This window comes from Pyrgilauda ruficollis, unplaced genomic scaffold, assembly GCF_017590135.1.
Source record: "Pyrgilauda ruficollis isolate IOZ18807 unplaced genomic scaffold, ASM1759013v1 scaffold165, whole genome shotgun sequence".
NCBI classification, from domain to species: domain Eukaryota; kingdom Metazoa; phylum Chordata; class Aves; order Passeriformes; family Passeridae; genus Pyrgilauda; species Pyrgilauda ruficollis.
The window spans coordinates 2,150,192-2,163,885 of NW_024515320.1; the positions used below are offsets into that span (position 1 = coordinate 2,150,192).

Here is a 13,694-nt window from a genome sequence, read left to right on the forward strand (position 1 = left end):
GGCATGTGCCCAGCAAAAGGCTGTTGGGATGCAGGAACACCGAGGGAGCCAGACCCCCCCACCTCCAACCTGCCCCCCAGATTTTCCATAAAACAATACTTCTCCAAAAAGTGTAAATTAATTGCTGTCATTAATTGCAATGATAACTGCCCTTAGGAACAACCTGACTTCAAAATTTCAAACATAGAAAGCTTGGAGCTATAGTCCTTGAAAGAGTGATGTCTGCTGCAGAGCATCCATGGAATCACAGAATGGTTCAGTTTGGAAGGAACCTTTCCACCCCCTGTCATGAACAGGGACAGCTCCCACTGTCCCAGGCTGCTCCAAGCCCTTGCTTCCTGCCTTGGACCTTGGACACTTCCAGGGATCCAGGGACAGCCACAGCTGCTCTGGGCACCCAGTGCCAGGGCTTCCCCACCCTCACAGCCAAGAATCCCTTCCCAATATCCCATCCATCCCTGCCCTCTGGCAGTGGAAACCATTCCCTGTGTCCTCTCCCTCCATCCCTTGTCCCCCAATCCCTCTCCAGCTCTCCTGGAGCCCCTTTAGGCACTGGAAGGGGCTCTGAAGTCTCCCTGGAGCCTTTTCTTCTCCAGGCTAAACACACCCCAGCTCTCCCAGCCTGGCTCTGGAGGAGTGCTCCAGCCCTTGAAGCACCACTAAGTCTTGCTAATTTGTGACTGAACCTTTTCCTTTGCCCTCTTGCATGGCAAACTCCACCAGGTTCCCTGTGTGTAGGGGAGTTTTGGAAATACCAGTTTCTCATTTCCTGCCCAGCCCCAGCGATGCAGCTGCCTCCTGCACCCCTGCCAGAGCAGGGATGGCCAGAGACCAACCTGTGGAGAGCCAGGCACTGTGAGCATCTTCCTGCTTGCACAGGGGCACACAGAGACTCATCCCTTCCCACAGGGACCCCACTAACCTCCAGGGACACCAAGAAGGACTGAAGGACACCCAGCCAGGAGGCTGCAGTAACCCCTTTGCTACAACAGCCTCCTCACCTGCCCCAGGGCTGTGTTTGCCAAGGGCAGCAGGAGACATAAATCAGCCATCTGGAACACAGGAGGAAAAGGAGAGCCCTGGAGCCTTCTCATCAGCTCCCAGCAGAGCACAGAGCAGGGATGGTGGCACACTGGGGAGCCCCTGGTTCAGCAGAAGGGACTTTCCACCCCATCCATCATGGACAGATTGTTGTTTTCTGACCAAAGTCAGCTCCAGATGCACTGGAACAGGTTTCTGAAGCCCCAGGCAGGTGTGGGAAAAATGATCCTCGAACTCATGGTGTAATTTATGCAACAGAGAAGCCTGGGAGTCAGCAGGAGGAGAAGCCCACAGAGATGGTGGTGGGCAGGGAAGGGCATCTGCTTGGGAAGCTCCAGCAGTGCAGCCCATCCCCTGCTCTGCCAACATCCCCCCAGCTGCCCATCACAGGAGCGGGAAGAGGCTCCTGAAGAGCCAGCAGCTGACAAAGCTCCTGCCATCTGCTGCAGGACGGTCTCCAGCGGCAGAGAAGGGATTTGGGCATAGCAGGATCCCTCCTGGGCACTTGCTGCCAGCTGCTGCAGGCTGGGGGGATGCAGTGAAGGCAACAGGTTGGGGCAACAAGAGAGGGGAGGAGGACAGCAAAAGCAAAGCCACGTCATGTTTTGGTGGCCATCAGGGTGAAGATGGGAGCTTTGGGTGAATGGAAGAGGGAGAGAAGATAGATGATGGAACCAGGATGGTGACACGGGTCCATGGAAGGCAAGGTCTGGATCTTAACTGGGGTAAGAGAAGCAGCCATGAGGATGTCAAGGTTTCAGAAGGTTTGCAGCGTGGGAGCAGGCTGAATTGTCACAGAAACACATCCAGGGAAGTCTCCAAAAGATGAAACCTGGAATTTAAGTGACCTCAGGACAGCAGCCCAGCAGACCCTCCAGCTTGCTCTGTCACACAGAGAAACAGGCTTTGTCCTAGCTCCTCCGTGTGTGAAATGGCTCCAAAGCTCAGAAAATTTCTGCGTTTCCCCCTTTTCTGACAGTTTTCTGCACAAGAAGTACCCTACCAGGTCTTGAAACATCAAGAAGTATGAAAGTACTTCTCATGGACCTCAGTTACCTCAGCTCAGCTGAGGCTTCCCTACTTGGGTCATTGTGGTCTCCCATTTATGCAATTCCTGGACAGACTTCACACAACCACTTCCAGCTTGCAGTTTCCCAAATCAAATGTTTTACTGGTGTCCTGACAGACAGAGTCTCCTGTATTTCCTTTGAAAGTCAGTGATTTCAGTGGGAAAAAGGCAGCGATCTGCACAGGTTCATGAAAAAGGACCTGGTGGGCTGCCTGTCTCTTGATGGCTCAAGACTAATTATCTTCCTGAAGGGTGTTTTAGCTAAAGCCAGGACTCAATTGGAGGAAAATTCCCATCCCTAGAAGTGTCCCAGGCCAGGATGGACAGGGCTTGGAGCAGCCTGGTCTAGTGGAAGATGTCCCTGCCCATGACCGGGGGTAGAATGAGCTGAGCTTTAAGGTCCCTCCAGCACAAAAAAGATTCTGGGATTCTGGGACTTGAACTGGTATTCAGGCTGATCTGAAACATCTCTGGGCTAGAACCATTGAAACTTAGTTGAATGAAGAGCAATGGTCATAAGTCATAGCTTGGGAAGGTCAGGTTGGCCATCAGAAGAAGTTCCCTCCCCAGGAGGGTGGTGCAGATCTGGGACAAGTCAGGAGGACATGGGGAGAGTTCTGCCTTTGGAGATAACCAACAACTGTCTACCCAAAGCCATGACTTTGCTTATGTACTGCTGGCAGCAGCCCTGCTGCAAGTGGGAAGTTGGATGAGGATTCTGAGATACTCAAATGTTGCAACCTCCTGCCTTTTATTCTGGAAGAAACAGGAAAGTAGAGTGTCAAAATCTTGTTGAAGTTCAAGGCCAGGTTGGATGGGGCTTGGAGCAACCTATGCTAGTGGAAGGTGGCCCTGCCCATGGCAGGGGGTGGGACTGGGTAATCTTTAAAGTCCCTTCCAACCCAAACCATTCTGGGATTCTATTATAAATAAATACTCAGAGCTTTGAAGCTCTGGAAAGCTCATTCCAGCCCTCTGAGGTAATCTCTGCACTTTCCTAGGTTCTGGTTTCACTCAATAACTCTCAGCTGCAGCAGGGCCCAGCTGAGCAGCACGAAAGAGAACAGGAGGAGCCACTGCTCCTGCTTGTGTCCAGAGCAGCACGGGCTCTCCTGTGCCTCCCTCACAAGAAGGGAGCCAGACACTTCCTCTGACGCACAGTGAAAGTGAGAAGATAAAAGCAAGACTCCCTGTGCCCCAGGCAGTACAACTCTCCTGTCCCTGTCTAGCCAGCAGCATCACTAATGTGACAAGCAAACAGCAGGCTGGGATGGCTGGTGAGAAGGTCTGGTCCTACCCACCTCATCCCTTGACCTCGCCTGCTCCCCGACCTCTCCGTGCCCCCTGCTGCCTTTGCCAGCAGAGCTCCGGGACCGTGGCTGCAAGGGATTGTTTTGATTGAAGGTGAGGGGATAAAATGCTCCTTTCTGGTGCTCTGCACAACCTGGGATCTGTCTCACCTGTGCTCCATCGCTCATGGATGAATTCCTCAAGGTCTGTAACAGGACCAGGCTGGGCTCAGTCCAGTGCTAGGAGACCCCCAGCAGAGCAGGGCCATGGCCCATGTCCTCGCTTTGGACCGTGGTCACCTGTCCTTGAGCTCATGGGCTCCCCCAAGTCCTGTCAGGACAGCCCTCCCCAAAAGACCCTTCGTGGCTGGGACACAACCTGGGCTGTGCCAGCCACTGAAATTCAAACCCTGCTGATGCCTGGCATGCACCTGGGACAGAGCTGTGAGCTACACATCTTCCTGGCCAAGAGACCTAGAGAATCATGGAAGGTTGGAAAAGACCTCCAAGATCATCAAATCCAGCCTTTGACTGAATGCCACTTTGTCCATTAACCCGTATCACCATGCTGTGACTTACTGCTGTAAAACACCACCCAGAATAATAATGTAAATAATACAACAACTTTTCTGGATCTATAGAGGGGGAGAAATCATCCTGGTTTATTGGGAGAGTGGATTGGTTTCCTTCACCACACACTCCTGGCATTCCCTCTGTAAGGGCTCTTCATGTCTCTGTGTGGCTCTGTTTGCAGCCAAGAGCCTCTGACATCAGCACTAATCCTCCCTCCTTATCCCCTGTGACAAGAGTTGCTCACAAAAGGGACACATTCCCAAGAGCCTGGATGCTCTCTTACACCCACCACTGGGAGGTCCTGAATTTGTCTCTGGATACTCCAGAGCCCAAGGCTTCTTCCTCCCTCCTCAGGTCACAGAAGCCAGTTACCAAGAAGTGCCCTTCCCACTGCTATTAACTCACCCCTGACCATGGAGCCCTTTCCTTCAGCTCTCCAGGGCACTTAGCCTGCCCACGGTGGGCGGAGGCTGCAAATCCTCACAGCACCAAGACTCTCCCCACCCCTCCCCAAAGAAAGGCCACAAATTAGTAGTCAGGGGCTGCCAGCAAGCGCTGGTGCCTGGCAAGGCTCTCAATTAGTCAAGTGTTGTTATCCAGAGCCCTGGGCCAGGCTCAGCTCCTTGACCCCTTGGGATGCTGGCACAGCTCTCAGCCACCCTCTTGGCACAGATCATTTGTTGAGGAATGGCTGGGAAAAGACTTTTGGTGGCACCCAGGCTCTGCCACAGTCCCTGCAGACAAGACTGTGGCACATGTAGAGTCCTGAATTTCACCCCTGAAGGGATGCTGAGCTTGGGGGATGAGGTACTGCTCAGCTGCAGGGTGTGACAAGCAGCAGCGCAGGTGAGCTGGAGATGCACAGTGTGGAGCTGGAGGTCAAGGAGAGCCTGCTGAGAAGAGCAGAGAGAAAACCCAGCCTGGGCTCAGAGGTGACAGAAGGTATTGCCCAGGAAGGCAGGTGGGTCATGTTTATGGGGACTCAGTTTGCCGGAAGGGGTCAAGGCCACGGGATGATGGTCACCAAACCATGTGCCACTCACCTGGCCACACTCAGGACCTTCCTTCCCTCTGGCTGCTCTAGAGGGGTTGTTTTCTTACTCTCATAGGAGATTTTTCCTGGGATCCCAGAATGGTTTGGATTGCAAGGGATATAAAAGCTCATCACGCCTTGCCATGGACTGGGAAAGCTTCTACTATCCCAGGGTGCTCCAAGCCACATCCAACCTGGTTTTGGGCACTTCCAGGGATGGGGCAGCCACAGCTTCTCTGGGTAACCTGTGCCAGGGCCTCCTCATCCTCCCAGGGAAGAATTCCCTCCCAGTATTCCATCTAACCCTGCCCTCTGGCAATGGGGAGCCATCCCCCCTTGTCCTGGCACTCCACGCCCTTATAAAATGTGGGTGCTGAAGAACTGGTGACACCTGAAGGTTTTGGATGCTGCTGGTGATGGTTCATCTCTCAGTCCTGCAGCACAGAGGGTCCACAGCACTCACCCTGTGCTCCTTGGGGAACCAGGAGGATTTTCCCTGCTTCCTGCAGGGCTGCAGGACCCCGAAGGGTGGTGGGCACTTTGCTTTGTCCAGCTGTGGCAGGAGCACAACCCCTTCACACATTCAACAGTGGAGCCCCAGCTGGCTCCTCCATCCAGAGCCAAGGCAGAGGGAGGCTCTTCCTCCCTCTGCTCCCTCTCCTCTCCCCCAACACACCCCATTCTCCTGTCCCAGCTCTGCCTTTGTGTCTGCAGCTTCTGTTACCAACTGCTAATGATCTACATCAAGGCTGCCAGGCGGTGCTGGTGCGAGTGCAAGCAGAAGAATCCAGAGCCTCTAATTACAGAGGAATTAGCAAGCAGACAGTTAGTGTTTAGTGCTAATGAATAGATACATTAAGAGAGACATCACACAGGCTGAGAAGTGTGATCCCCGATAATAAAGGAGTGTCAAACCAGGAAAACACAAGGAGGAGGATGCAGGGGACTGAAAAGGATTTGCCTTCGACTCAGCTCGCTGGTTTTGCTCAGGTGGGAGCAGCCATGGGTGATATATGAAGGTTCAAGCACAGCAGAGAAATGCAAGTATGAAATATGAGCATCAAATGATTAATCCATAGTACAGAACCAAGGTGGGAGGGTGCAGAGCCCCTTCCCAGCTCCAGGCAGCATTACAGCCACCCCATTTCCATCAGGTAAAGGAAGCTGGTCATTCAGATCCATTCCTCTCTCCTCCTTGGGGCAGACCTGTCCCTGCTTGGAGCCAAACCATGGCTCAGCCTGTGTCAGACCTGCCTTCAGGGCTCCAAAAACACCCTGGCCCCTCTCCCGAGCTAACTCCAGATCAAAGGGCGCCATAATAATTCCCCCAGGCATTTCTGCAGGTTCCCTCTGTCCTCATGCTCTGGAAGTGATGTCCAAGTGATGCCCACCTGCCCTACTGCTCTTTTACCACACCCACCATCCCTGGCAGCTAGGACACACCATGGCCACCAGGTGATTCACCCATGGCTGCCAAATTTAGCCCTGGGGGTCAGGTAGTGACCAGAGCAGCTTCAGAGGGACCAGAATCTCTCCTGCTCCCAAGCAGGGCTGTTCCTCACTGGCATCCTTCCACCTCAGTCCCATTAAGCCAAGGCCCAGCCCCGGCCTGTGCCCAGCTCCAGATGGCTTCCAGCTGGGCTGGGAAGGCAGCCCCTGCCAGCAGCTCAGTGGGGCTCCTGCCACCAGCATAGCTGCCAAGAGGCTGCTGGGGACCCTCCTGGGAGCAGCACTACCAACCACTCTGACCATCCCTCCCCCCAGCAAAGCCACCCTGCACAGAGCTGGAGACCCCGACTGAAACCCTTCCAGCTCTGTGCTTCAGCTGCTTCACCAAGTGACTCTGCAACGGCACAGCAACGGGAGCAGATTCCCAGACCGTTAGCCCAAATACTCATCTCCCAGCCCCTCTCCTGTGCAGCTCTCCTTTCCTTTCTCAGTCTGTCCTGGCTCTCTCTACAATCCAAACAGGTACTGCAGCTCCCATCAAAATGCTGGAGCCACCTCATCTTCCCTCCCCAGGAACCAGGAGTGTGCCTGCACAACTCTGACGGTGCCTGCAATGATGCTTCGAGACAACAGCCTCAGGGCCAGCCACACCCAGTGTAGGAGAGTGATGCTGTGACACGGGGGACAGTGCCACCAGCTGTTCTGCTGCCATGATGGGGAGGCAGCTCTGCCTTGGGGCACGCTCCAGCTTTTCACTGAAATAAGGGATATTTTGACACTCAGGGCTTGGGATTCACTCAGAAATTGCCAGGCACTCCTCACAACCAACATTATGGAATAAGCAACACCTCACCCCACCTCTTGTCCCCTTCCAGCCCACAGGGGCTGAGCACTGCCCGGAGATGCTGCCCACCCCTGATAAGCCTCAGGTTTAGCTTTTCTATTTTTCAGATTCTATTCTGCTTTAGTGTGTAAGTCTAGGCTTCATATCAGGGGATGGTGAGCTCTCTTCACAGAATAGGTAGATAAAACAATTCCTTGTCTAGCTGGGGGCCCAAGGACAGCTGATCCAGATCTCAGGTCCAAAAGCATAAACAACATGGACTAATAAGAGAAAACAAGAAGTATGGGACTTCATGGGCTAAAGCTATAATTGGACAATTAACTCCAATATGCAAATGGACCAAAACTTACAAAAGCGTGAGAACTCATGACCTGTCATCCATTTTTGTGGCCATTTTGGACTGTGCTGCCCAAGGTGGATCTAACTGAGGCCTCTTAATAAATCCCTACTTTATTCTTTAGCTCTGTCTAGTCTCTGCTCTAGGTCAGCCTTCACCGGGCACCACCGCACCCACGGCAGCCCGGTGTGGGGCTCTGAGGGAGGGGCTCTGGGCCTTACCGGCCTGGTTGGTGGTGATGTTCACGGAGGCGAACTGCGGGGAGAAGGGGCTCTGGTCGGTGACGCCGTTGACAGCCTGGATCTCGAAGGTGTACTGGGTGTGTGCCAGCAGGTCGCTGATGTAGATGCGGGGCTCGGTGAGGCCCAGCTGGCGCGGGGCGAACTGCACGTTGTCCCCGCAGCGCGTGCAGGCCCCGCGGCCCGCCCCGCAGCTCTTGCAGATGATGTTGTACACCAGGTCCTCTCGGCCCCCCGAGTCCCGCGGAGGGCTCCACTCCAGCATCAGCGACGTCTCGTTCACGCTGGAGATCACGGCCTGGGGCGCGGACGGGATGGCTGGAAAGGGAACAGACAGGAAGGTGTGAGACAGCTGCACCTCTCCTCCTCCCCATCCCCGGGCAGGACTCTGCATGAGCCGAGCTGGATGCTTTTCTAGCTGTCAGGATGTGTGCAGCAAGCTGGACATCCAAAGCAAAGAGTGGGAATGAAACCAGTCCTCTTACCCCAGGTTAATTTGACTGTGTGACAGTCCTGGCAAAATTTACCAGTTAGTTTGTGTAGTGTCCCCCAAAACCCCACTGGGACAGACACCTTTGTCAAGCATCCCTGGGTGCTTCAACTGAGGATCATCTCCTTTCCACACCACGTGGTCCCCTCCCAGCTGCCCAGACCCACGTACTGGTGCACGGCATGTCCACGGGGTCGGCGTCTGCCCGGTAATATCCATTTCGGCACACACAATTTGTGGCCCCTTCCGAGGTTGTCCGGCTGTTGATGGGGCAGTGGACACACCCTTCATCTCCTTGGCTGGCCTTGAATGTTCCTGAGGGACAGCCTGGAAGAGAAGAGAGCAGTGGTGAGCAGTAAGAAGGGGGCTGGGGGGATGCCTGGAGCCCAGCACTGCTGCCCAAACCATCCTTGGGCTCTGCAGCGTCCAAAGGAAATCCTGACAACTGAAGGTGAACACCATAGAAAAGGAGCAGCTGGTTGGAAGGCCCTGAGGAGGCACCTGCAGAGATGGGTCCCTGTGTAGACACCTCTGTCCCTGTTCCCCAACCACGAGTGCAGAACAGGGATTGTAGGAGTGCAGAGAGAATTTTCAGCCGCTGCCACATAAGATGTCAGTGGCTGTACCAGGTCAGACCGTGGACACCACAATCTTTCCCCCAGCAGCTACTCTCATGGGGACTTTAGGCTGGATATCAGGGAAAGGTTCTTCCCCCAGAGGGTTCTGGCACTGCCCAGGCTCCCCAGGGAATGGGCACAGCCCTGAGGCTGCCAGAGCTCCAGGAGCATTTAGACACCACTCCAGGGACACACAGGGGGGATTGTTGGGGTGTCTGTGCAGGGTCAAGGGTTGGATTTGATCCCTATGGGCCTCTTCCAAGTCAGGATATTCCATGATTCCATGACCACCCAAGGAGCAGGGTGTGAACCAGGTGCACGTGTTGCCCACAACAGTTCCCCACTCCCGTCTGAGATGCAGCTCCTTGCACTCAATGCCCCACGTGGGTGTTTCTCCCACTCTGTTGCCCACTCAGTTTGTTATTCCCTGAAAATGTCCTGCACCTGTTTTACCCATAAAGAGCCCTGTGCTGTAACCACACGCTGCAGAAGAAACTGCTGCTCTCTGCTTCGAAGCCAAGCTGCCATTCTTGATGCCACCCCACATTTCCATTGCCAATGGACACTCAACCACCAACTGCCTTGTCCATGACCTCTAGAGTTGTCCAAATCTGTCATGCTCCACACTGCATCACAATATTCACTTTTTCATTCTCTTCTTTTTTCAGCAATGCCCACATGATTTTTTAACCACTGACTGTGAAAGCCTCAAGATCTGAGTTGTGAGGGACATCAGGCCAGCTCCTAGCTCATCTCTGTGCAGGTGTGTGTGATCTACTGGAAGTTGCCCTTGCCCATGGCAGATGGTCTTTAAGGCACCTCCAAACCCAAACCATTCTGTGATTCCACCATTGCATGAACCTGGGATGGTTTTCTCCCATTTGTATCACCTCAAGTCTTGTGAATTCCAATTGCCTTCTCATTCCCTGGTCACACTGTCTCATAGGGTCCTTTTGCAACTCTCCACAGAGTTTTGTCTTCATGACTTTGTAGATGTGGCACTTGGGGACATGGCAGTGCTGGGTTGATGATCCTAGGGGACATTCCCAACCTTAATGATTTTATGACTCAATATCACAAATCAATTGTTGGTTCTGCTGAGCAGTGACAGTGGGCTGGGCTCTTCCTCCAGGCTCTGAGCCCCTCACAGGTGAAGAAGATGCTCCGTAAGCAGCAGCCACTCAACCCCACGTGTGTCCAGCCCCACAGGGCGGGTGAGGGGCACACAGGGGTGTGTGGTGCCTACAGCAGACAGTGGTGAAGACTGGACCACACTGTAATCCAGCACTAACAGGTTTAGCACTCACAGATAAAAACTTTCAACACCAGAAAGTCCCGTCCAAGCCCAGGGATCACCAGTGCCCAAGGAAAAGCTCAGCTCACACCGTTCCTCTGTGGTTACTACTGTTGTGACTTTCTGTTGCTGTTAATTCTTACACAGCCTGAAGAGCCTGGGGGAAGGCAGGTGGTTCCTGTGCTGAAACAAGTTTAACAGACTTCTCCTTCAGTCGCCTGCCAAGGCTCCCAGGAATGAGGCAGATCAGAAAATAGCCTGGGAAAAACATTCACTGGGGTTGCTGTGAGCAAGAGCAATTGCTAAGAAGTAGTTAGTTCTTATTTGGGAAAAAAGGGAAAAAATAAGGTTGTTTTATTTTCTTCAGTTTTCATCTCCTTTCCTCCAGAATTAGCCTGAGTTTCTAATGAAAAAAGCTCTTCAGAGAAATCCCATCAGCCTTCCTGCTTGCACCATCCCTCCTTCCTCTTATGGTCAAAGGAGCTGTTGAAAACCAGGATCCTCCTCATGTCCCTGGATCTTTCCATCGATCCCTCACCTGTTCGATTCTGTTCCTGACCCACTTCCCTTGGGACCAGCCCATCTCAGAGGGTGTTAAGCTGTTGGGAGAGGTGATGGCTGGGCAGTTCTGCATTCCCCAGAAGCAATGGGGATATGATAACAGGCTTCCTGCACTAATACCAATATTTGAGACACACAAAAGACCAAGAGATAAAATTGCTCTCATCTGACAGCCCAGGCAAAATGCAGAGTCATTCCAGCAAGGATGGTTTCAGACAGGGGCCTCTTTCACCTTCCTGAGGTTTATTTTAAAAATAGATACTTTCCTGTAATGCTTCTTCTGCATCAAGACAGAGAGACATCCAAAAAATGCCCAGGTTGTGGAGTGTATTGACTACTCCAAGGGATAAAAACATTCCCCACATTGGCCCTGGCACAGGTTAATGTCTGGAGAGGGATAAAAACTGAGGCTCAGTGGTTGTTCCTCAAAAATACCAAGCTGGGACAGTGAAACTCTTTGCGTGAGCCACCAAAACTCTTTGCGTGAGCCAGGAGTTTTGGCAAGTCCCTTCCTCCCCAGCAGGTTCTGCATGGGATAAAATAATCGTGGAAAAATCAGAACTTCTCCAAAGTTAAATGTTCTGAAATCATGTGGAAAGACAGGAAAGTCACTGAAATTTGATGCAAAGTCCTTTTTTCTATTGATTTATTTTTCTTCAGTAATGACAACCTCCAGAAGTAAAATTGTCTACAAAACTGTTTACATTGTCTTCAAAACTGTTCTGCTCCCTCCAGGTCTTCCCCTGGGTGAGAAAACAGATTTTCTTTAGGAATTCACCCAATTTCTCGTTTCCACAATAAACAGCAAATCAAAAGTGAAATCTTCACACAGGGGCTAAAACCCCTCCTGCCTGAACAATGGGAATGTTCTCACCATGTGCTGGAAGCATCACAAAATCATGGAATATCCTGAGCTGGAAGGGATCCAGAAGGATCATCAGTCCCACTCCTGGCCCTGCACAGACATCCCAACAATCCCACCCTGGGCATCCCTGGAGCACTGTCCAAATGCTCCTGGAGCTCTGGCAGCCTCAGGGCCGTGCCCATTCCCTGGGGAGCCTGGGCAGTGCCAGCACCCTCTGGGGGAAGAACCTTTCCCTGATATCCAGCCTGACACAGACATGAGGACACCCAGTTTTCTGCCCTGGGAGGTGACAGCAGCTTCGGGGCATTGCTGTTTTTCCTTAGGCTTGCAGCAAGAACATCCCTAGAAATTACTGCTTGCAAAGATGGAAGTTAAATAGTGAAAGCACAGAAATTTCTACTTTATCCAAGCATTCCTCATCCCTGGAGGGCGATTTCGGTGCCAGTGGCCCCATCACTGCAGCAGTTTCCCCCATGCCCAGCACCGACGGGATGCTCACAGGGGCTCACAGGGACAGAGGGACCTTTAACGGCCTGGCTGCTGCACAGAGCCATGGATGGCTGCCTCACTGGGGTACAGCCCTGAAGGCAGCCTGCAGCACTGGCTGTGGCTCTCTCCAGCACGGCTGGGAATGCTGAGCAGCACAGGGGGTCCTTGTTTCCCACTCACTCACTCACTCCTGGGGCATGGAAAGGTGCTCGTGCCTCGGAAGGCATGTGCTTTGGGAATCACAGAATAAACTGAGCTGGAGGAGACCCACAAGGATCATGGTGTCCAAATCCTGAAGGGAATGGAATGTCATGGACCCATGGAGCATCCTGCCCTCCCTGCAGAGTATCACACCAGGATGTGGGAGGCAAGGCCACCTCTGCTGCTGGCACCAAGCTTCCAGCCCTCCTGCCCCAGGGCAGCTCAGCAGGGAAAGGCATCCCATGGCTCAGGGAAAGCCTTTGGCCAAATGTGCAGGAGGGGCCGTGCAGGGGCTCCCTGTTCCTTTGTGTCTCACTGCCTCTCTCTAACCAAATGTTTAATTAATCCAGTGCGAGCTGGGCAGGCTCCAACCAGGCTCCCCTGCATCCCAAACTGCCCTGGCCTTCAGAGTCCTCCCCAGGCTCCTCCTGGAAACAGCTCTGAGCAAGCAGCTGCCTCCTACAATAGAAGTTCCTAAAATGGCACCTTCAGCCCATGCTGAGGGCTCTGAGGAAGGAAGGATTCTTCTCACCCCCTCTGCCTGGCCCTGTTTCTGCTGGCAGCAAGGATCCCTGAACTCCAGTGAGGCATTTTTAAAGGCTGATGGAAGCCAGGCAGCCCTGGCTGTCAGGATCTGCCAGGAGCCTTAAATCCCCAGCCTTATCTCCCACTGGCTCCTTTCTCCCTGTGGGGCCAGGGCTGGGGGCTGGCTCTGCAGCTTCCCTGCTGCTGCAGCACCCAGGGCTGGCCCCCTTGGCCACATCCTGCCTCCTGCCCCCCTCTGTGGGTTTGGGGGTCCTTCTCCATGCTTTTAGGATTCCTCCTCCATGCTCTTGGGGTCCCAGCCCCACAGCCCTCCCTGCTCCCACTGGCACCCTCATCACCCCACACCACAGTGCTGCTCCCACTCTGACGCCACATAAAATGAGTCCTACAGACATGTTCTTATGAAGAATAAGGAAAACAATGTCGTGGGCCAAGCCAGGAGGAGCATGGCCAGGACACTGGGGGAGGTGTTTTCCTTTCCCTTGCCAGGCACTGGGGATGCTGCCATGGTTAGGCTAGGGTTGCCCAATCCAGGGGTGATATGGAGAAGCAGAAGAGTCCAGTGGAGAGTCACCAAGATGGTCATGCCTGGGGCACAGGGCATAGGAGAGGTGGGGAGAGCTGGATGGGGTAACTGGGGATACTGGGGTAAGGCAGGATCTAACTGCACCTACTGAAGATAGGCTCAAACACTTCTCAGAGTGCCAGACTCTGCCACACAGGACAAGGACCACAAGTTCAGACAGGACATTATGAA

General features: G+C 53.4%; 1 protein-coding gene across 3 annotated transcripts in view; it reads right to left on the reverse strand.

Annotated features, from left to right (window-relative positions):
* The window catches only part of EPHB2 (EPH receptor B2), a 125,092-nt gene that overhangs the window by 34,273 nt on the left and 77,125 nt on the right, over positions 1–13,694 (reverse strand). For all 3 annotated transcript variants that reach the window (XM_041463450.1, XM_041463449.1, XM_041463451.1), the window contains exons 4-5: positions 8,536–8,691; positions 7,857–8,192 (exon numbers count right to left, since the gene is read on the reverse strand). In XM_041463450.1, the coding sequence (XP_041319384.1) occupies positions 7,857–8,192; positions 8,536–8,691 (492 nt within the window). The remainder of the gene's footprint in view (positions 1–7,856; positions 8,193–8,535; positions 8,692–13,694) is intronic.